General features: G+C 53.7%; 1 protein-coding gene across 1 annotated transcript; it reads left to right on the top strand.

The window, feature by feature from the left end:
* The first annotated feature begins 12,248 nt into the window (after positions 1-12,248).
* On the top strand, positions 12,249-13,824 carry LOC135577708 (uncharacterized). Its single transcript, XM_065047826.1, has 5 exons — positions 12,249-12,387; positions 12,581-12,735; positions 13,067-13,211; positions 13,331-13,468; positions 13,606-13,824. Exons 1-5 carry the CDS (start codon positions 12,277-12,279, stop codon positions 13,810-13,812), a joined length of 756 nt encoding a protein of 251 aa, XP_064903898.1. The 5' UTR covers positions 12,249-12,276; the 3' UTR covers positions 13,813-13,824.
* The last annotated feature ends 6,421 nt before the right edge of the window (positions 13,825-20,245 follow it).

Genomic DNA, 20,245 nt, shown 5'->3' with positions numbered 1-20,245 from the left:
GAATTTCTTTCTAATATCCAGCCTAAATTTCCCCTGGTAGAGTTTAAGCCCATGCCCCCTTGTCCTATTGCTAACTGCCTGGGAGAAGAGACCAATCCCCACCTGGCTAGAACTGCCCTTCAGGTAGTTATAGAGAGTGATGAGGTCACCTCTAAGCCTCCTCTTCTCCAGACTAAACAACCCCAGCTCCCTCAGCCTCTCCCCATAGGGCTTGTGTTCAAGTCCCTTCCCCAGTCTGTTGCTCTTCTCTGGACCCGCTCCAGCACTTCAATCTCTTTCCTGAACTGAGGGGCCCAGAACTGAACACAATACTCCAGGTGTGGCCTCACCAATGCAGAGTACAGGGGAAGGATCACTTCCCTTGTCCTGCTGACCACGCTATTTTTGATACAGGACAGGATACCGTTGGCCTTCTTGGCCACCTGGGCACACTGTTGGCTCATGTTGAGCTTCCTGTCAATTAGCACCCCCAGGTCCCTTTCTGTCTGACTGCTCTCCAGCCACTCTGCGCCCAGCCTGTAGCGCTGCAGGGGGTTGTTGTGACCAAAGTGCAGCACCCGGCATTTGGCCTTATTGAACTTCATCCCATTGGAATCAGCCCATTTTTCCAGTCTATCCAGATCCCTCTGCAGAGCCCTCCTGTCTTCCAGCAGGTCGACACTCCCTCCCAACTTGGTGTCATCAGCAAATTTGCTGATGATGGTCTCCATCCCCTCGTCTAAATCATCAATAAAGATGTTAAACAGGACTGGACCCAACACTGACCCCTGGGGAACACCACTAGTGACTGGCCGCCAGCTGGATGCAGCCCCATTCACCAGCACTCTCTGGGCCCGGCCCTCCAGCCAGTTCTTAACCCAGCATAGAGTACACTTGTCCAAGCCATGGGCTACCAGCTTTTGCAAGAGTATATTATGGGAGACAGTGTCAAAGGCCTTGCTGAAGTCCAGATAGACCACATCCACAGCTTTCCCCTCATCCACCAGGTGAGTCACCTGATCTTAGAAGGAGATCAGGTTGGTCAGACAGGACCTGCCCCTCCTAAACCCATGCTGGCTGGGGCTGATCGCTTGTCCATCCTGAAGGTGCTGTGTGATTCCATTCAGGATGATCTGCTCCATAACCCTGCCAGGCACCGAGGTCAGGCTGACAGGCCTGGAGTTGCCAGGGTCAGCTCTGCAGCCCTTTTTGTGGACTGGGGTAACATTGGCCAATTTCCAATCATATGGGACCTCCCCAGTGAGCCAGGACTGTTGGAAGATGATGGAGAGCGGCTTGGCAAGTTCTTCTGCTAGCTCCCTCATCACCCTAGGATGGATCCCATCTGGTCCCATAGACTTGTGAGAATCCAGATGGCTCAGTAAATCACCAACTATTTCCTCCTGGAATACAAGGGGCCTATTTGGCTTCCTATCTCTGCCAACCACCTCCAGAGATGAGTTGTCCCGAGGGCCACCTGTATTACTGGTAAAAACTGAGGCAAAGTAGGTATTAAGTACCTCAGCTTTCTCCTCATCTTTGTTAACTATATTTCCTTCAGAGTCCAACAGAGAATGGAGGTTTTCCTTGCCCCTCCTTTTGTTATTAACATATTTGAAGAAGGACTTTTTATTATCCCTGACAGAATTGGCCAAGTTAACTTCAAATTGCACTTTTGTTTCCCTGATCTTTTTTCTGCATGATCTAGCTATTTCCATAAATTCTTCATAAGTAGCCAGCCCTTTTTTCCACAGTTGGTAAAGTCTCTTTTTATTCCTGATTTCATTCAGAATCTCCCTGTTTAGCCAAGCCGGTTGTCTTCCCCGCCGGCTAGCCTTTCGGCACACTGGTATAGCCTGTTCCTGTGCACTCAAACCTCCTGCTTGAAGCATGTCCGACCCTCCTGGGCCCCCTTGTTTTTAAGCATTGTTTCCCAGGGTATTCTCTGAACTAGATTTCTGAATAGGCAAAAATCTGCCCTGCGGAAGTCCAGCGTAGAGGTTTTGTTAATGGTTCTCCCTGCATCTCTGAGTATTGAAAAGTCTATTATTTCATGGTCGCTATGCCCCAGGCGGCCTCCAACCACTACATCTCCCACCAGCCCTTCTCTGTTTGTAAACAGTAGGTCTAGCGGGGTCTTGCCCCTGGTGGGCTCATTTACCAGCTGATGAAGGAAATTGTCCTCTATACACTCTAGGAACTTCCTAGACTGCCTCTTCTGTGCAGTATTGAGCTCCCAGCAGATATCCGGCAGGTTAAAGTCACCCACAAGAACAAGGGTCGTCGATTTTGAGACATCTGCCAGCTGCTTGTAGAACCTCCCCGCAGGGACAGAGAGGCTGTTACAAGATGCCCAAAGCCTTCTCTTCTCCAGGCTGAACAAGGCCCTTTCCCTCAGTTTCTCCTCCCAACAAGTGTCCCAGTCCCTGAGCATCTTAGCAGCCCTCCACTGAACTCCCTCCCAGTTATCAACATCTTCAGGGGTTAGTCTATGCCAAGTGCAGGACCTGCCCTTTGTCCTTTTCTGTCTTGATGTTCCTGACAGGACAGCCCTCCTGCCTATGAGGTTTCTCAACTTAGCATCATCAACAAATGTGGTGGGAGTTGTCTCCTCAAGGTCACAGATTATTGAAGTATTAAACTGCCCAGGTCTCAGCAGAGTCCCCTGTGCTGCCCCACAAGCCCCCGGTAAGTCCCAGTGGTCTCGAGGTTGGGCATGAGACCCCTTCACCACTGCTCTGTCAGCCTGATATCCAACTGTTTTTCACCCATCTGTTTGTCAGCCCATCCGACTGTAATGGCCTACCCTGGGTACAAGAACATTGAGGGACGCCATGCCAAGAGCCTTGCTGAAGCTGAGGTAAATGACATCCACTGTTCTGCCCTCACGCAGAAATGCAGTTACTTCATCATGAAGGCAATCAAGTTTGTGAGACATTAATTACCCTTGCTAAGTCCATGCTGATGGCTTTCGGACACGTTTTTCTCTTTTAGGTGCCCAGAAATGTCACCCAAGAGGACTCATTGGACAGGTCACTCCTCACCAAAGTGTTCTTGTGCAGCTTGCGGTTCCCTGGCTGGCACTTTTGGCTGCAACATTGGGTTTTTCTCACTCACAAGAGACCTCTACCAATCCTGTGACCTTTCAAAGGGGATGTTCCAAAGATGTGTTGATCTCCTGCAACATCCTTGCCACTATTCTGCCTGTTATATGGTGTATTTAATTTCTGTGATCTTTCACCTATTTTCACCTGTCCTGATATAATGACTGTTTCTAAAGTCCTGTTTTCAGTTGCAGACTCTCTAGACAAAGACCCTTTTCATTATTCTCCAGTTTTCTTTTTCTCTTACTCTTTATTCATTCAGATTGCTCTCAACTTGCCAGCTGCTGTTTTGAACTTCAGGTAGTTAAATGTTTGCCTGTTTTGCAGTAGTCTAATTGTCTCCTTAGTCAATTCTTTAATTATGTTTGTATCTTTATTCTTTCATTTGCTTACCTAAAACATTTCTCATAAGATTATCCCTTGTTGAAAGATGACCTCATTAGAGGCAGCTTGTACTTAACTTTTGGTGGAGGAGTGTGTTTTATTATTTTTGAAGCTTAATTGTGCTTCACTTTTCTTTCTTTGTAATTAGGAAAAATCATTCGTTGTCTCTGTGTAGCCAGCTTTCTAGGAACAGCATTTGGGAGATGATGCAAAGGAGATGTAACATCCAGCTGCAGAGAAATGTGGTCAAATCTGATGTAAAGAAAAGTGAGAACAAGTCCCAGGGGGCAATGAGAGAAAGGGTAAGGTTGGGCAGGTGAGGAGGAGCGTTGTCCATGTTGAACCTCAAGGGACTGCTTTTCCTACCTGTCCAGACCTACTGAGGAGACATTCTGGATCGTTATCAACGAGAGAATGCTAACCCCACTTCTTCACTGAACTAAAAAGGAACATAATATGCCCTTCAAAATACAGAATAATTTCTGCTAGGTGATTTTGAAATCTTCCTTCTTTGCTACATTATGAAACAGCTCAAATTAGTCTTGAAGACTTGAAGAAAATTACAGGAAGGGAAATAGTTCATTAATACTTTCTGTATTTTAATGAGCCCCATGGTGTATTTGGCCCTTAGTCCATGAACTACAGATACTGAGAGGAGAATGAACAAATCGCTCAGGAGGTGGAACTCAGAAGCGCAGCTCAAAGTACCTTGAAACACTGATTGACCCCACTGAGGGTCATTATTGACAAAGCCTCTCCATGGACTCGTTAGAGAAGATAATTGAAGGTTGTGATTGCAGGTAGGAAAAGGCACTGTACAGGTCATTCTGCTATGGAGAAAATCCTTGGTTTGTTTTACCAGCTAAAGGCCAAACCCTGACCCCAGGCCCTGGGAAGGCAGATCCCTCATGCGTGGCTCAGGGCTCTTCCTGGAGCAGTGGGGTGTGAGTTTGAGCAAGGCCAAGTGCAGGAAACTGTACAACCCCTCCTGGCTTCCCCAAAAAGGGGCAACGAGGATCAAAGTCCAGAGCCCCAAAACAGAGTTTATCCTGCTAGGTCTCAGAGACAGATACAACTGCCATAGCCAGGGGGACAAAGACCTCGGTCCTGTGTGGCTTTTCAGCCTCACCAGAGCCCTTGGCCATGTCTACTTCATGTTTGCTGATACTGTCCCCTTTAGTCACCTTTGTCCCTTCAGGCTGTTGACATCCATCTTGCTTTCCTACCTAGCTCTCATCCCAGCATTTCCTACTTTCACTGATGTCTCTCCACCCTCTCTGGTCTTTCCTTGAAGCCCAAAGCCATGGGCTGATCCAGACTTCCTCTGGGTGACCTCTTGCACCACAGCACTGCCCTTGGACTGAGATGTCTTTTTCTGAACCTCCAGCCTTCCAAGTTGCAATTTGTGGAGGTTTCCTTCTCTTCCTACTACAAAGAAAAGCTCCATTATCTCTGAAACCACACTTCAAGCAGTTGCAGGCTACTGCTGTAGTGCCCTGAGCCTCCACCTCACCAGTTTCAAGAAGCCCAGGTTTCTCAGCCTCTCTCAAAGGCCCCAAACCCCATCCTTGCAGATCTCTGGAACCTCTGTAGTTCCTCTCCATTCCTCCAGAACAGGGAGTCCCACACCCAGACACACTAGCCCAGATGTGGCCACTGGAGCACTGATTCAAGGGGGACGATAATTCCCTTGTTTGCTTTGTCACACTCTTCCTAACGCAGCCCCACATGCCCTTGGCCTTACTCATGGTGAGCATGCACCACTGGCTCGTATGGCATCCCTCGTAATACCCAGCCCCTTCTCCTCAGAATTGCTCCTAGGTTGTTCAGGTCCCAGCCTGCCCTCATGTGTGGGGTTATTCTGCCCCCAGTAAAGGACTAGCAACTTCTCCTTGTAAAATTTCATGAGGCTTTTATTGACAAATCCCAGAGTTTCTCCAGGTTCCCCTGGAATGAACCTCTCTTTGGACAGCTATTAACATGTCTGTACAGATGGCCTACCAGATTTGTAGTGTCCCTGACAACATCAGAATATCAGGAATTACAAGGCACTCCAGATAACAGAAGGAGGTATTAGATCAATGGAATAGTTGACCAAGGAAGGAATCTCCATGGTCAAAAGCTAAGAAAGGTCTTATGAGAATACAAAGGAAGCCAAACTCAAGCCAGGGACGATATCTTGCTGATGTCCAAGAAGGTATGGAAAGGCTGTTATTATCACAGAATCACAGAATGTCAGGGATTGGAAGAGACCTTGAAAGCTCATCCAGTGCAATCCCCCTGCTGGAGCAGGAACACCCAGATGAGGTTACACAGGAAGGTGTCCAGGCGGGTTGGAATGTCTGCAGAGAAGGAGACTCCACAACCCCCCTGGGCAGCCTGGGCCAGGCTCTGCCACCCTCACTGGGAAGAAGTTTCTTCTCAAATTTAAGTGGAGCCTCTTGTGTTCCAGTTTGAACCCATTGCCCCTTGTCCTATCGTTGGTTATCACCGAGAAGAGCCTGGCTCCATCCTCGTGACACTCACCCTTTATATATTGATGACCATTAATGAGGTCACCCTTCAGTCTCCTCCAAGTTAAAGAGCCCCAGCTCCCTCAGCCTTTCCTCACACGGGAGATGCTCCACTCCCTTCAGCATCTTGGTGGCTGCGCTGGACTCTCTCCAGCAGTTCCCTGTCCTGCTGGAACTGAGGGGCCACAACTGGACACAATATTCCAGGTGTGGTCTCCCCAGGGCAGAGTAGAGGGGGAGGAGAATCTCTCTGGACCTACTGACCACCCTCCCTCTAATACACCCCAGCACCCTTTCTAATACACCCCACAGCCCCGTCCTCTCCTGGCTTTGCACCTTCAAAGTAAAGGTGCACAATGGCATCCTGGGCTGCATTAGTAGGAGTGTGGCCAATCAAACAAGGGAGTCCTTCTCATCCCCCTTGACTCAGCACTGCCAGAGGGTTGAGGGAGGTCATCCTTCTCTGCTCAGCACTGCTACAATTTGTCTTGCTCGCTTCTACCCCACCCCCCCATCACACCCACACTGTAGACACAGCTGTCCTCCACATCTTCGCAAAGTCCTACCTTGTCCTCTTGTGAAAAATATATCCAGGAGACCATTTTCACCACCTTGGGTTAGGGATTACCTTCCACTTGCCCTTCAGCCAAGGACTTCTAGCAGAGGTCCATGGTCTTCAAAGCCCCCATTGATTACCAGGGCCTAAAGTTGTGACTCTTCCTCTAGTTGTTCAAATAAGACCTTATTTTCTACCTAACCTTCATCAAGAGATCCAGTGATCCTGACCAGAACACCATTGTACATGGAGGAGTTAGAGATCCACACAGCAGTAAACCTGAGTAGACCCAGGGCTGTGCTCCATGTACAGCTTGGCCTTCAGGCTGTGTTGTGCTGAATGGATCCCTGGGTGGAAGAATTAACTGGATCGTAACAGAGAAGTCTGCAGGGAGCTCCCACCTGATAACGACTATTAGGCCAACTGCATGTCCTTATCCCTCTCTAAAACTGCAACCACAAATTCACATGTGAACGACTTGAATTTTTTTCCATGTAAGAAAACACTGAAAGCTGCAGTGGCAAACTCCTCTGATTCCACGTGGGCTTTGTTGTGTTCAGCTGTAGACATTGTTTATGGTCCATAACCTTGCAGGTGCTGTTTTGCCTGAACGCAAATTCCTTTCTTCTCAGCGAAGTGCAGTATCGGCCTTATCTTGTAAGTGATCAGTGTAGTTTGTAGTTGCTTTTGGTAGATATGAGCAGCACTTCACAGCTTAAAATTTTAGCAAATACAGCTTACCAAGTAACATGAAGCAAAGAGTATATTAAAAATCATACAACCTTATGTCCATAAAGAATTGATTATATTTAGTGTGCCTCTACTTAAGGTGAATGATTAATATTAAACTTAAATTGGTCTCATCCACTGACCTGTGAGTAGTAAAATCATTGCCATACAGCTCACTTATTTAGCAGGGAGAGCTCACAGTGGCTCGTCCACGCTGTCGTATTTATGGAATGAAGTGATAGACTCGTAGTCAAATTGCATAGAGTAGGAAAAGTGTGTCTGAGACTTGTACGCCCACAAGTTCCTGGTGTTCATCTGCTCTTCTGCTTCCCTGTGGGTCTCCTGGCAGGAGTTCTTGGCCTGGGTACGGCTCAGGCCCTTCCCTCCTCCGGAGCCTGGACCAAACTGCTGTGGGTTTGGCCGGGGGTGATTGGGGGATCGAGTGCATCTGCCACCCCTGGCAGCCCAGAGAGAACTGAGCCAGACAACGGGACTCCTTTCCGCAACATCCCCATAGATGGATGCTCCTGGAGCAAGGAGCGTGGCATTGAGTGTGTCTGTGACATCGCCACCATGCACCAGCCGCTGGGGAAATGGAGCAGTGCGATGGACTGTTCAGGACTGTGCTCAGAGCAATGGGTGGTGAACTTCTAGAAACTGGGATGGAAATTTAGCAGCCATGTGCCCAGGGCTGAGCTGGCCTGAGCCTCCCAAGGGGACCTCCTGACCCTCCCCACCCAGGCACAGGGTCACAGTGGGGCCCTTTGTGACCTCACTTGGTGACACCCACTGCCCCGCATGTGATCGGTGCAGCTGCGGGCCCAGCCCACACTGTCCGACAGGACGGTGACGGGACAGGGTGCGAGCACGGAGCTGGCGAGAGCCCCGAGCGTAGCCCACGTCTGTCAGAGAACCAGAGAATCTTCTTGGTTGGAAGCGACCCTTAAGATCATCGAGTCCAACCACAGCCCAGCTCTAGCTGCCCCTGGCAGACTCTCTGCTGCCCCCGGCAGACTTGGAGCAAGGAGCTCCTGAGCTCAGCTCACGTCTTTCCCCAACAAGGAGCACACGGGTGCATCCCACACCTTTCACCGCTGCCTCTGGCAACCTGCAGCACCGAGGAGTTTTGCTGAAGCGTCCGCCTTCCCCATTTTTCGTCCTTCCCTTTGTCTGAAAAATGGCAGGGAGACCCCCCATCCGACGCAGACTGGCCTGGCAGGAGAGACCCCCCAGCCGCCTCCGGGTGGCCTGGCAGGAGGAGGTTGGGGCTGCCCAGGAGGTCACATCTCCACCGCAGCCCAACCAGGTGGATGTGGCACAGCCACCGCAGATCGGTGAGTGAGGGGCCCTGGTTGTCTGGGCAGGGTGGGGCCCAGCGATCGCTCCCCGCTCGACACCAGGGTCACGGTTCCCCACACGCTGGCAGGGGGTTCCATGGGTGGTGATTATGCTGCCTGAAGCCCAGGGCTGCTCGGAGCTGGGAGCTGGCCCCAGCACAGCCTCTGCGGGCAGAGGGGACCCAGCTCCTGCTGCAGGGCACGGGCAGCGAGAGGCAGCTGGGCGGGCAGGAGGCAGCCGTGCTGCGGGACGGGGACCTTTCCTGCCCGTCTGAAGCGAATTCCTCACCCGCTGCACTGGGGGCTTTCCCCATCCTGCCTGGCTCCAGCATCGCAGCCCGTCTGCTGGGCACCCTTGCAGCCCTGACACGCACGGGGAGACTGTGCTGGGGCAGCAGGCACTGGGATGGACATGGGGCAGAGCTCCTTCTGCTCTGTCCTGCCTGCAAACCCTCTCTGCAGCCCTCCCTGCTCTCCCCCTTTATTAGATGCCGATTCGTTACCCGTGAATGGATTTCTAAGGGGATACATGGACTCCATCGTGTCCTTTCTCGGCAGTCCAGAAAAGGTAACCGCAGCCGCTTTAAAGGCGGCTGTGCCGGCGTCTGCTGACAGGGGCTCTGCTGCGGGTGCTGGAGGGTGCTGGCTGGGCAGAGCTGCTGCTCCCAGGTCTCTAATGGGCACTGCACCCCCATGCTGCGGTGCCGCTGGCCGCGTGTCCCCATCTCATGCTCCCTGTTGGCCTCTCTGCTCCCTGGCTGCCAGGAGGAGAGCCACAAGATCGGGTTTCTCATGGACATCCGTGACCTGTGCGACACCAGCAGGCGCCACCACTCGCCAAGGGGCCTAGATGTCTTTTGCCAGAGATACGAGCTGGCGGAGAATATCGAGGTGAGGGGATACCCGGTGGCTCTGGGGAAGGGGTCGAGGACTCCGGCACCGGCACCCTGTGAGGACAGCGCTGGGCAGGGCCGGGGGCTGGCGGCGCTGGGTGCTGGCAGCTGCAGGTCCCATCCCGGCTGTGCTGTGCAGGTGCTGCTGGAAGAGGAGCCCAGGGACCAACTGCGCACGGCGCTGCGGCAGATCGCCATGCGTGCCATTGCCGAACTGAGGTACCTGCCCATCCCTCCCGGGGACGCCTGCACGAGGCCTCGAGGCGCTGCTCCAGGTACCAGTGTGCAACTGGCTGCTCTCTCTCTTTGCAGCGCAGTGGAGAGGGTGCTGGAGGGCAAGGAGACAAGGCTGCTCCAAGCCTGCTTCTCCAGTGTCTTCTCGCTTCCACCAGAAGTGGAGGACATGGACCGTTACCTCTACTTAGAAGTAAGTGCTGCGTGAGCTACAGGAGCCCCCGGTCCCTCTGTCTGCTCCCCTACCAGCCCGTGTCGTGATATAACCAGAGACCCAAGGCAGGGCAGGTTCTCAACTCTGCTGTCCCACCCTCATCCCTTCATCCCCTGCCTGTGGGTCTGGCCACGTCCAGTTTCGCAGGCTGCTCTGCCCATAGCAGGTTATTTGCCCCTGGGTCTCTCCCAGGCACAGCGCAGCAGCGCAGGAGTCGTCCCTCGGTGCTGGGAGTACACATCAGTCTCCTGGGAATGAGAGGGATGGCTGGAAACGTGATCACAACCCGTTGTCTTCTTGCAGACCGTGCGGTCCATGGACAACATGCTGCAGGCGTTGCTCCTCAACTCTCGTGCCTCCAGAGTCAGCGAGCTGCTGCAGAATATCTTCCAGGTCTGGGTGTGCGAAGTTTGGGCTTCACAAGGGCTGTTCCTCACCCTGGGGACGGGGTGTCCACTCTGGAGGTGACAGTCCCACCCCGTGCCGTGCAGAGAGCGCTGCCGGGAGGGTGCCCACCTCCCCGGGGAACCAGGGGCTGCCCTCCAGGCTCTTCCGCAGCACAGTGGCCGCAGAGGGTGGCATCTGCCTTCCTGCCTGGCCATGGGGCTGGCCTGGGGCATTTGTCCCAAACCTGCCAGGGACCCCAGGGCAAGAACCTCACTACAGGCTTTGGTTGAGTCCTGGGGAATCTTTAATGGAGTGGGCCAGTCCAGCACAGGCGTTGAGCGGTGCTGCTTCTGCTGGAGCGGTGGCTGCTCCCAGGGCTCACCAGCAGCTTCTCTCTCCCCAGATGCTCCTGACTCTGAGCAGCTCCGAGAGAGAACATGTGCGGCAGAGGGCCGTGGGGAGGATTGAGGGGCTGAGCTTCGTGTTGGCTGAGAATCCCACACTGGAGGTAAGGAGCCAGGCACCCTCCGGCCAGAGCGTCTGCCCTTCCCTGCACCCCAGAGCAGCCTGCAGGTCTCCCCACGTGGGGCCGTTGCCCACCCAGCTGCTTTGGGAGCTGTGAGCGGCACGGCCCTGGACAGTCCTGCCTGCCCACGGAGCCCTGGACACACGCTTGGGTTCAGGGCTTTGGCACAGCCGCCTGCCCTCAACCCTCCTGCTCCTCTGTCTCCCTCGCCCAGGCCTGGTGCCGCTCTAGGACAGACATACACGGCCCTGTCAGCTATAGAGACATCCAGATCCCAGTGCTGGGACAGCTGCTGGGGCATCTCCTCCTTTCCCAACATTCCTGGGAAGAGGCAAGAACTCTGGCTCGAGATGCAGTGCAGCACCTCGCTGTCTTCCTGGCTGGACAAAACAGTAAGAGAAGTTGTGTTGGGCTCGATCCCTCTACACACAGACATCTCCCGATGGGTCTGCTCCTGTTCCTCACCTCCTTTGTCCTTCCCAGCTGCTTCCCATAGCATCCCAGCTGCCATTTTGCTGCAGCAGCTGAGCGCTCTCCCAAAGTCTGGGATCTGTTCTCTGCTGCTCTCCTTCCTCCCTCCTTTCGGGATCCTGAAGCCCGCTGTTTCGTGGTTCCCAGACCCAAACATACGGCTGATTGCCATGACCCAAAGCCATGATTTTCCTGCCAGTGAAGAGCAGGTCTGTCTCTGAGTCCTCCTGGCTAGAGCTTCCAGTGCTTGGAGCAAGAAGCTATTCCTGATGCCCTCCAAAATTCTCCTTGACCACTTATGCCCTGTCATCATGAAGGCAGATCTTGGGGTGCTTTGGGAAGCTTGCTGACAAAGCTGCTGTGCTTTACTGAGTTCTCTATGTTTCCCCGCTGTTTAGACAGGAGGAATCAAGCACAACAGCCCCACTTGGAAGATCCCGACAGCTCCTCTGAGGATTGGCTAAAACCCAACATCATGGTAAAGAGCTCTTGCTGGCACTCTTGTTGGTGGCATCATCAGGGGACTTGTGTGAGCAAAGGTCTCCACAATCAGGGGGCTGGCATGGCCTCTCTGTCCCTACTGAGAGGGTTCCTGCTGTCCCCGAGCAGGGACGATGCGAGGGCTGCTCTCCAGTGTCCCAGCAGCAGCCCCAGTCCTGCTGGCCACCAGCAAGCCCTGGCTGGCGGCAGGGCCAGCAGCCTGTGCCCATGACCCCAACCCTCCTCGCTCTCCCCGGGCCTCTCTTCTCATCTTCCCATGCAGTCACTGCCGCCCCTGCTGCCAGCTTTGCTGCGGGCACTGCCGCAGCACCGCCGGGCGTCTCTGCAGCGCTGCTGGCACTGCCCGCCTACGCAGCAGCACCGGGGCACTCGGTGTGACTTGGCTTCACTGCCTCCCTTCCTCCCTTAGCTCTTTGCAGAATACCTCCAGCCTCCCGAGAGGACAGACATGGTCCTGGTGTTCACTGAGGCAATGACAGACTCCAGCACCTTTGACAAGGAGGCGGCCAGAAACATGCTGGACGTGGTCAAGGGAAACTGCGATTTCTGGCTGGTGGATGTAAGTGGCCTTTGGCTGGATTGCCCTTTGGCCCTGTCAGGCCTTGTTCCTCCCTCCAACAATCTCTTCCTCTCAAATCCCGGTGTCTCGGACACCTGAAGCCACCTGAAGGCGGCAGAGAGGGATGGGAAGGACAGCTGAGGAAATGGATGCACTCCAGTGGCAGCACCATCCTCGCCTGTGTCTCCTCCAGGTGCCAAAGATCACGAGCTGCATCCACAAAACCCTGGGGTGCATCAACACGGCACCAGCCCGACAGAGCGTGGAGTCTCTAATTGTCTGGATGGCTGACAAATGCCCTGGGGAGGTGGTGTCAACGCTGCTGACAATCGCACCACCAGGAGACAGGTACTGGCTCCAAAAGCCATGAGGGCTTGTTCCCTGTGGGGAGAGGGGCCCAGAGACGCTCTGGCTGCCAGCGCCAAGGGATCCTGCAGGACACCCCCGAGGAGCAGGACCCTCCATCCCACCACGCTTTCCAGCGCTGGGGGTCAGCCAGGCCCGCAGCAGCCACAGCTGAGCAAGCCAGCCCAGAGCCCCCCACTGCGCTCCTGCCAGCCCCACGGGAGCAGCAGCTCAGCCTCTGCTGCTGCCCAGGGCATCCCAAGCGTCCTGCAGCGCGGAGCCGGACACGCTGCCGTGGCCCAGGCTGCCCTGCTGACAGAGCGCTCTCTTGCAGCACTGCCCTGGCACTGTGGGAGGTGATGTTCTCCGTGCCCCAGACCCTGCAAAGCGTTTTGAAGGAGCTGCTCATCCAACTCCAGGACCCAAAGAGCAGGCTCTTCTGCACGTACCTGGAGGACCACTGCCTCGTTAGCTTGGCTGTGAGTGACCGGAAAAACGCCCTGGTGCCCTTGGCCTGGGCTGCCCTGGGAACCAGGAGCTGCACGGTGCCAGGAGCCCCCGCGGCTCTGCCGGTCGCTCACTGCTGGCTTGCTTTCAGATGCTGGCCGGCAGTGATCTGGGAGATCGGGAGTTTGCTCTGCTCTACATGGCCTTCAGGTTTCTGAAGGAAGAAAGTCCGGCCATGCTCTCCCTGGTGCTCACGGGCATCATGACGCTGTCACAGACAGACGAGATGGTGAGCGGGGTGTCACCAAGGGCAGCCATGGTGGCTGCTCCAGAGGCCCTTCCTGCCATGGTGGGGCCTGGGGGCTGCCTGGGGAGCTGTTCACACATGGACCTGGTCCCAAAAGGGCAACTCTCTTCGTCGTACAGGCAAGGAAAATGAAGGTCATGCTGCCAGACCTGATGTGGGTCCTGCAGTGCGGCAACAAGGCCATCAAGATCAAGGCTCTGGCCATCTTCAGAACCGTGATGGCTCAGCTGCAGAGGGAGGAGGCCAGCCCCATCGCCGTGACGCTGGCAGGATTTCTCCTGCCCCTCTTTGATGACGTAAGCCTGATGTATAAGGCTGATGTATAAGGCTGATGTATAAGGCTGATGTATAAGGCTGATGTGTAAGCCTGAGGCCCGCGGGTGGGCACTGGACAATGACAGTTGCCCTTCTGCCCAGCCACTCAAAGCAGGGGCTTCTCTCCTTTCTCCCAGGGCTCTTGTGGGATGGTTTCTGCGTTCTGCAGCCCAGCCCAGCTTCTCCCTGCCCGCTGCTCCCACAGCTCCTCCCCACCATGGCTGCTGAAGCTGGTGGGAGATGCTGGGACGGCACTTTGAGGCACAGGCACTGCCTGAGCAAGTCCCTTGAGTGGCCCTTCACACACCCAGGGCCGCAGATCTGGCCACAACTGCAGTGTGCACAATGCCGCCCTGGAGCGTCTCCCCTCCCATCAGCCATGCAGGAGCTTCTGCTCCCCGTGGGCAGAGAGCTGCTGGTGCTCAGGTCCTACTGTGCTGCTCCCTCCCAGGAACTGAGCCAGCTGAGAGAGAGCTCTATCAGCCTCTTCAGACACCTGATGAAGACGGTGGTGCGGAACGACAAGAGGGAGATGAAGAACACAGTGCAACGTGGCCTGCTCCCTCTCTTCTTCCGCATGAGTGACCAAGTGCAGAGCGTGGCCAAGGTACAGATTTCAAAGCTGAGCAGTAATGCAGGGAAGAGACCCCTGGGCGTTTGGGCCAGGGCATGTCCCCACTCCCTAAGGGCAGAATCGCCCCAGGAACAAAGCCCAGAGCAAGGGGACACCAGGTCTCCTGTCCCAACCGTGGTGCCATCTCCCAGCTTCTCCTGTTCCACAGGCCGCTGGGGAAGCCCTCCTCGGTGCAGCAGAGCTGCTCAGGTGGAAACAGCTCAAACAGCTGGTGCAGACAGAGCAGACATGGCGGATTGGAGAGAGCTTGGTGAGGACAACCCCCAAGGCCCAGGGCCCAGGCTGGACGGGGCTGCCCCACATGTCTGTGCTGTGGGCTCTGCAGATGTACCTCGCCTGTCCTGCTGCAGCCCCGAGCTGCATCCTTGTTCCCTGTCCTCAAGAACAGAGCCCCTAGGGCTCTTCCCTCTGCCCCGCAGCCAGCGGGAGGGAGGGCTCTCAGCACCCCTGGGACCCCTCGGCCTGTGTCTCTCTCTCAGCCCCACGGGGCTCCTGGCTGTAACACGGGAATGGCCGGAGGGGAAGGGGAATGTGGGTTCATGGGAGGAGGGACTGGTCCGGCCAGCTGGGGAGGGACAGTGACATGCCCATGCCCTTGTGCTCTCTCCAGCTGGAGCGGGACAGGAGCAGAGCTCAAGAGCTCTTGAGTCAGAGCCTGCCGTACCTGAGGGATGCTCAGGCCAGCTCACGAGCGGCGGCCGTGAGGTTCATCGGTGAGTCACAGCCCCCGGGTCCCTCTTTCAGCAGCCTGGCCCCAGTCCCCGCCGCTGCCCTGGCACAAGGAGCAGCCCTGTGGCTGCCAGAGCCCCAGCTGCCCCGTGCAGGGCCTTGGCCTCCCCTCCCAGCCCTGCCCACGCAGGTGGCCTTGGTGGCCGCCTTGCCCGGTGCCACCATCTCGGCTCCTGCTCTCCCCTGGGCTCAGCCCTGGTGAGGGGAGGGAGCAGGGGCTGACGGAACTCTGTGCCCAGGGCTGGCTGCGCGGCCCCTGAGGGACCGAAGGGAGGAGGAGGAGCTGGCTGAGATCTGCAGCGGTGAGTAGGGAGCGTGGTCGGGAGGGGATGCCCGGGGGTCTCTGCAGACATGGGAGCTCATCTGGGTTCTGCTTCTTTCCCTTGCAGCCCTTCAGCCCTTGGAGCAGGACAGTGAACCCTCCATCTGCTCCCTGGCAGCCCAGACCATCCGCATCCTGGGCAACCCAAGGGAGCAGCCACGATCGCGATGGACCCTGCGAGCCCTGTGCTGCTGGCCCCGCTAAACCCAGCAGAGGTGCAGCTCTTCTCGGGAGGAGGTCTGGAGTTTAATAAAGCTGGAGGAGAATGCCAAAGCCCTGGTGTCCTTCAGCTGTGCAGCGCCCTGAGCGTGCTGAGCAGACGGTGTCGTTCCTGGGCTCTCCCGCTGCCGCAGGACGTCTGTCCCTCAGCACAGCCTGGTTCCAGGTGTAGTTACGGTGCCGGCGGGCGGGCGCTCGCTGGCCCCCAGGCCCTGCCCTGCAGGGGGAGGCAGAAGACCGTGCGGGCATGGGGGCAGCAAAGACACGCAGTTTTACAGCAGGGCTGGTCCCAGCGCCCCAGGAGCTGTTTCCCACTGTTTGCCCTCAGCTCCCGCCATCCCCCGAGGGTTTCCACAGCGCCGTTTCAGCGAGACCCTCTGCTCCGGGCTGCCTGGCCTCGTCTCTCACACTGCCCTCCCCTCCTCGCCAGCAGCTGCCGCCCGGCGCTTTCACCCTGTCCTGGAGCCGCTTTCCCAGCGGCACTGCCGGGCTGAGCCGGGGCAGTGCGGGTTCACAGAGTCACAGGACGGTTTGTGTTGGAAGGGACCTTCAAAGCTCATCCAGTGCCACCCCCGCTGTATGGGAACTGAGGAAGAACCGACACCCTTACGTTCCTTTAACTCTAGAGTGGCAGTCTGGGGGGATTTTGAATGCATTAGCTCTGGTGGATACGGGGGCTGAGGTCACAGTTTTACATAGTGATATTAAGAACAAAGATGCTACATCGCAGATTTGTGGTTTGGGGGGACGTCTGAGCCCTGCTCTCCAAGCTGCTGTTCCCCTCACAATCGCAAATCCCAAGCCATCTACTGGAACAGTGTTGATTGCCCCAATTAAAGAATATATCCTGGGTATTGATGTCCTACCAGGGCAGACGGTTGGAACCTTAAATGGTCATTTTGCTTTCGGCTCTCTGCGCACAGGATTTGCTATCCGGTCTGTAACTGTCTTGTGTGGATTCCCAAAATGGGATCCTGTTGTGCTGCCTGCACCTGCCAAGGTGGTGACTATAAAACAATATCACATCCCAGGGGGGAGGAAGAAATTACTGAGACTATTCGGGCACTCCGACAAGTGGGGATCATTAAAGAAACTGTGACGGCTTTCAATAATCCTATCTGGCCTGTTCGAAAAACAGATGGTACTTGGAGAATGACTGTAGAATATAGAGAATTGAATAAAGTCACCCCCCCACACCTTGCAGTTATGGTGCCAGATATGGTTACACTCATAGAAAAAACTGGCAAGAACTTATTGCCATAGAAAATGGTGCTAGACCTTGCTAATGCTTTCTTTTCAATTGCCATTGCCCCAGAGAGTCAGGACCAGTTTGCTTTCCCCTGGCAGCAAAAGCAATATAGCTTTCAGGATTCAAGGATACAAGCACAGCCCCTCTATATGCCATCAAACGGTAGCAGCTGACGTAGCATCATGGTCAGGTATCTTACTGTACGACATGATACTGATGATGTCTTGCTTATGGCAGAGTCACAACAAGAAATTAAAGCAGCTGCTGAGTCATTGCAGTCACATTTGCAGAACCAGGCCTGGACAATCAATCCAAAGAAAATACAGGGCCCTAGTACCACTGTACAGTTCTTGGGGGTCGTCTGGCATGGGCAGATTAAGGAAATACCAAATAAAGTGCAGCAGACAGTTCAGCAATTTCCTGCACCAGCCACGGTAGCGCAGTTACAGGCCTTTGTGGGACTTCTGGGGTACTGGAGGACCTTTATCTTGTATTTGGCAATTTTAATGAGGCCTCTGCAGAAACTAACTAGAAAGAAGGCTGTTGGCAGTGACCAACAACAACAAGAAGCTTTTGATGCCTGTCAAAGTGCCTTGATTGAACATGCCTGATCATATACTCCCAGGCAAGGATATCCTTTTGAACTAGAAGTAACGATCTTGGATGATGGAGTCTCTTGGCGATTGTGGCAGACAACTGGACCAAAAAATCAGAAGGAACCCCTAGGGTTTTGGTCTAAAGCACTGCAAGGGTCTGCTACTCATTATACCCCAATGGAAAAACAGATTCTGGCTGTTGTTTGGGCACTGCAGGAAACTGAAAAAATCATGGGTCAAGATAGTGTAACTGTCCACACCCCCATACCAGATGACTCTGTTAGGGCCCATGCAGGAGTAGGTCAGGCAGCTACGCACTGGAAGTGGAACACTCTCTGCAGCAATGATTTTTACCAGGAAACTCACGTGACTGCCCCACATGCCACCCTTCTTGCTACAATATCATTTAATCATGTGCCTGCACTTGGGGAAACTCTTCCCCAGGAGACATCCCAACCTCTCCTGTGGAGGAGGCTCCTCCTTACGACGAGTTAACAGCAGAGCACAAGAAGGATGCCTGGTTTACTGATGGCAGCGCAACATGCACTGCAACTGGACAAAGGCAATGGAGGGCGGTTGCGTATGCTCCTGTCGAGGGTTAAGATTGCGGGGTAACAATAAAACCCTGGCAGATGTATTGTTAACCCCCTCTCCCCCCCCCCCACTTCCCCCTCCCTCTCCCCCCTTTTCACTAAGGAGAGGCAATTGGGAGGAAACGAAGCACAGAGAGAAGAGAGTTGGAAAAAATTAAAGATGTTTTACTAATGCTACTAATAAGAATAGAGAAAATAATACAAAATATACAAAACCAATCTTGAAAGTCTCAGCAACTGCAGAGCCAGCACCCAAAGTCCTGGACTGGACTCTGCAGCCAATCGGAGCTGGATTCAGTCTGTCATTGGCCTCAGTTCGCAGGGACGACTAGCAAGGTCCTCTCCTAATGTCGGCCATAAGCAGAAGGGAAAAGCAAAGGCAAAAGGGAAAAGCACACGAGATCCTCGTCATCTCCCACTTTTATATGAAGTATTCACGTGAATGGAATGTTATACACAGTTGGTCAGTTTCTTGGTCACTTGTTTCTCGTCGCCCCTCTCGCGAGATGTCCATCCGTGCTTATCAATAAGTTTGCATTCCATTGCTAGGTTTGCCAAAACATGTGTCTGGTTCTCCAGGAAAATGCAGTTAATATGAAGCTTTAGCTGACAGGCAAATTCACTGAAAGAGAAACTTGTTTTTAACAAAACCAGGACATTCCACCCCTTATAATATGCCATTCACTGAATACTTAAACCTTATCAATACAATCTATCAATACAATCTAATTACTCACTACTACTATATATATACATACATATGTACATATATACACAGGAGTAATTAATCAGTGGACCATCCTTTGACAAGTTCATTAAGTTCATTTTGTCACGACAGTCTCCAGGGCAGGAAAATGGTACAAGTGCATCTCATGACCACTGTTTGTGGGTTAAAGACATCAACTCGAATAAGTTGTCAGGCGCCACTTGAAGAAGCTAGCTCTGGTTTCATCATCACTGTTTTGGTCTGAAAAACACTTATTAAACACTGTTAGCATGGCAATTCACATCATGCATTTCAGTATTGCATATTTTCACCTAAACTCAAATCCCCTTGGGGTACACACCGAACTTCTCCATCCTTAAGCATCACCCACCAGGTGCTGCCAGGTCCCTGGGCAAAAACAATCCCGCGAATGGGCTTGACTTTGCTGAGCCAGGAGTAACCCAGACTGCCTTTCCTAACATGTTTTTCATGTGTACTACAGGGACTTTATCTCCTACAGTCCATAGAATCTCTGATTGGGCAGGTCCAGCTCCATTAGTTGATCCTCTGGTGTTGACCAACCAAGTGGCTTTTGCTAAATGTGAATCCCAGTGTTTAAAGGTTCCACCACCCAACGTCTTTAGTGCAGTTCTAACAAACCATTGTAGCTTTCCATTTTCCCAGAGGCTGGTGCATGATATGGAATATGATATACCCACTCAATACCATATTCTTTAGCCCAATTGTCTATAATACTGTTATTGAAATGAATACCGTTGTCTGATTCAATTCTTTCTGGCGTACCGTGTCGCCAAGGACTTGCTTTTCAAGGCCCAAGATGGTATTTCGGGCTGTAACATGAGGTACAGCATATGTTTCCAACCATCCAGTGGTTGCTTCCACCATTGTAAGTACATAACGCTTACCTTGACGTGTTTGTGGAAATGTAATATAATCAATCTGCCAAGCTTCTCCATACTTATACTTTAACCATCGCCCCCCATACCGTACAGGCTTTAACCGTTTCGCTTGTTTGATTTCGGCGCAAGTCTCACATTCATGAATAACCTGTGAAATAGTGTCCATAGTTAAATCCACCCCTCGATCGCAAGCCCATTTATATGTTGCATCTCTACCTTGATGCCCTGAAGCATCATGAGCCCATTGGGCTAGGAAAAGTTCACCTTTATGTTGCCAGTCCAAGTCCACCTCAGCTACTTTAATCTTAGCAGCTTGATCTGCTTGTTGGTGGTTTAGATGTTCCTCGGTGGCTCGACTTTTAGGCACATGAGCATCTACGTGCCGAACTTTCACAGGCAGGCTCTCTAGCCGAGCAGCAATGTCTTGCCACAGTGTGGCAGCCCAAATGGGTTTACCTCTGCGCTGCCAGTTGCTT

This window comes from Columba livia, unplaced genomic scaffold (genome assembly GCF_036013475.1).
Source record: "Columba livia isolate bColLiv1 breed racing homer unplaced genomic scaffold, bColLiv1.pat.W.v2 Scaffold_134, whole genome shotgun sequence".
Classification (NCBI taxonomy): Eukaryota; Metazoa; Chordata; class Aves; order Columbiformes; family Columbidae; genus Columba; species Columba livia.
Note: the sequence above shows the minus strand (reverse complement) of the source record. Positions and strands in the feature narration are given on the sequence as shown.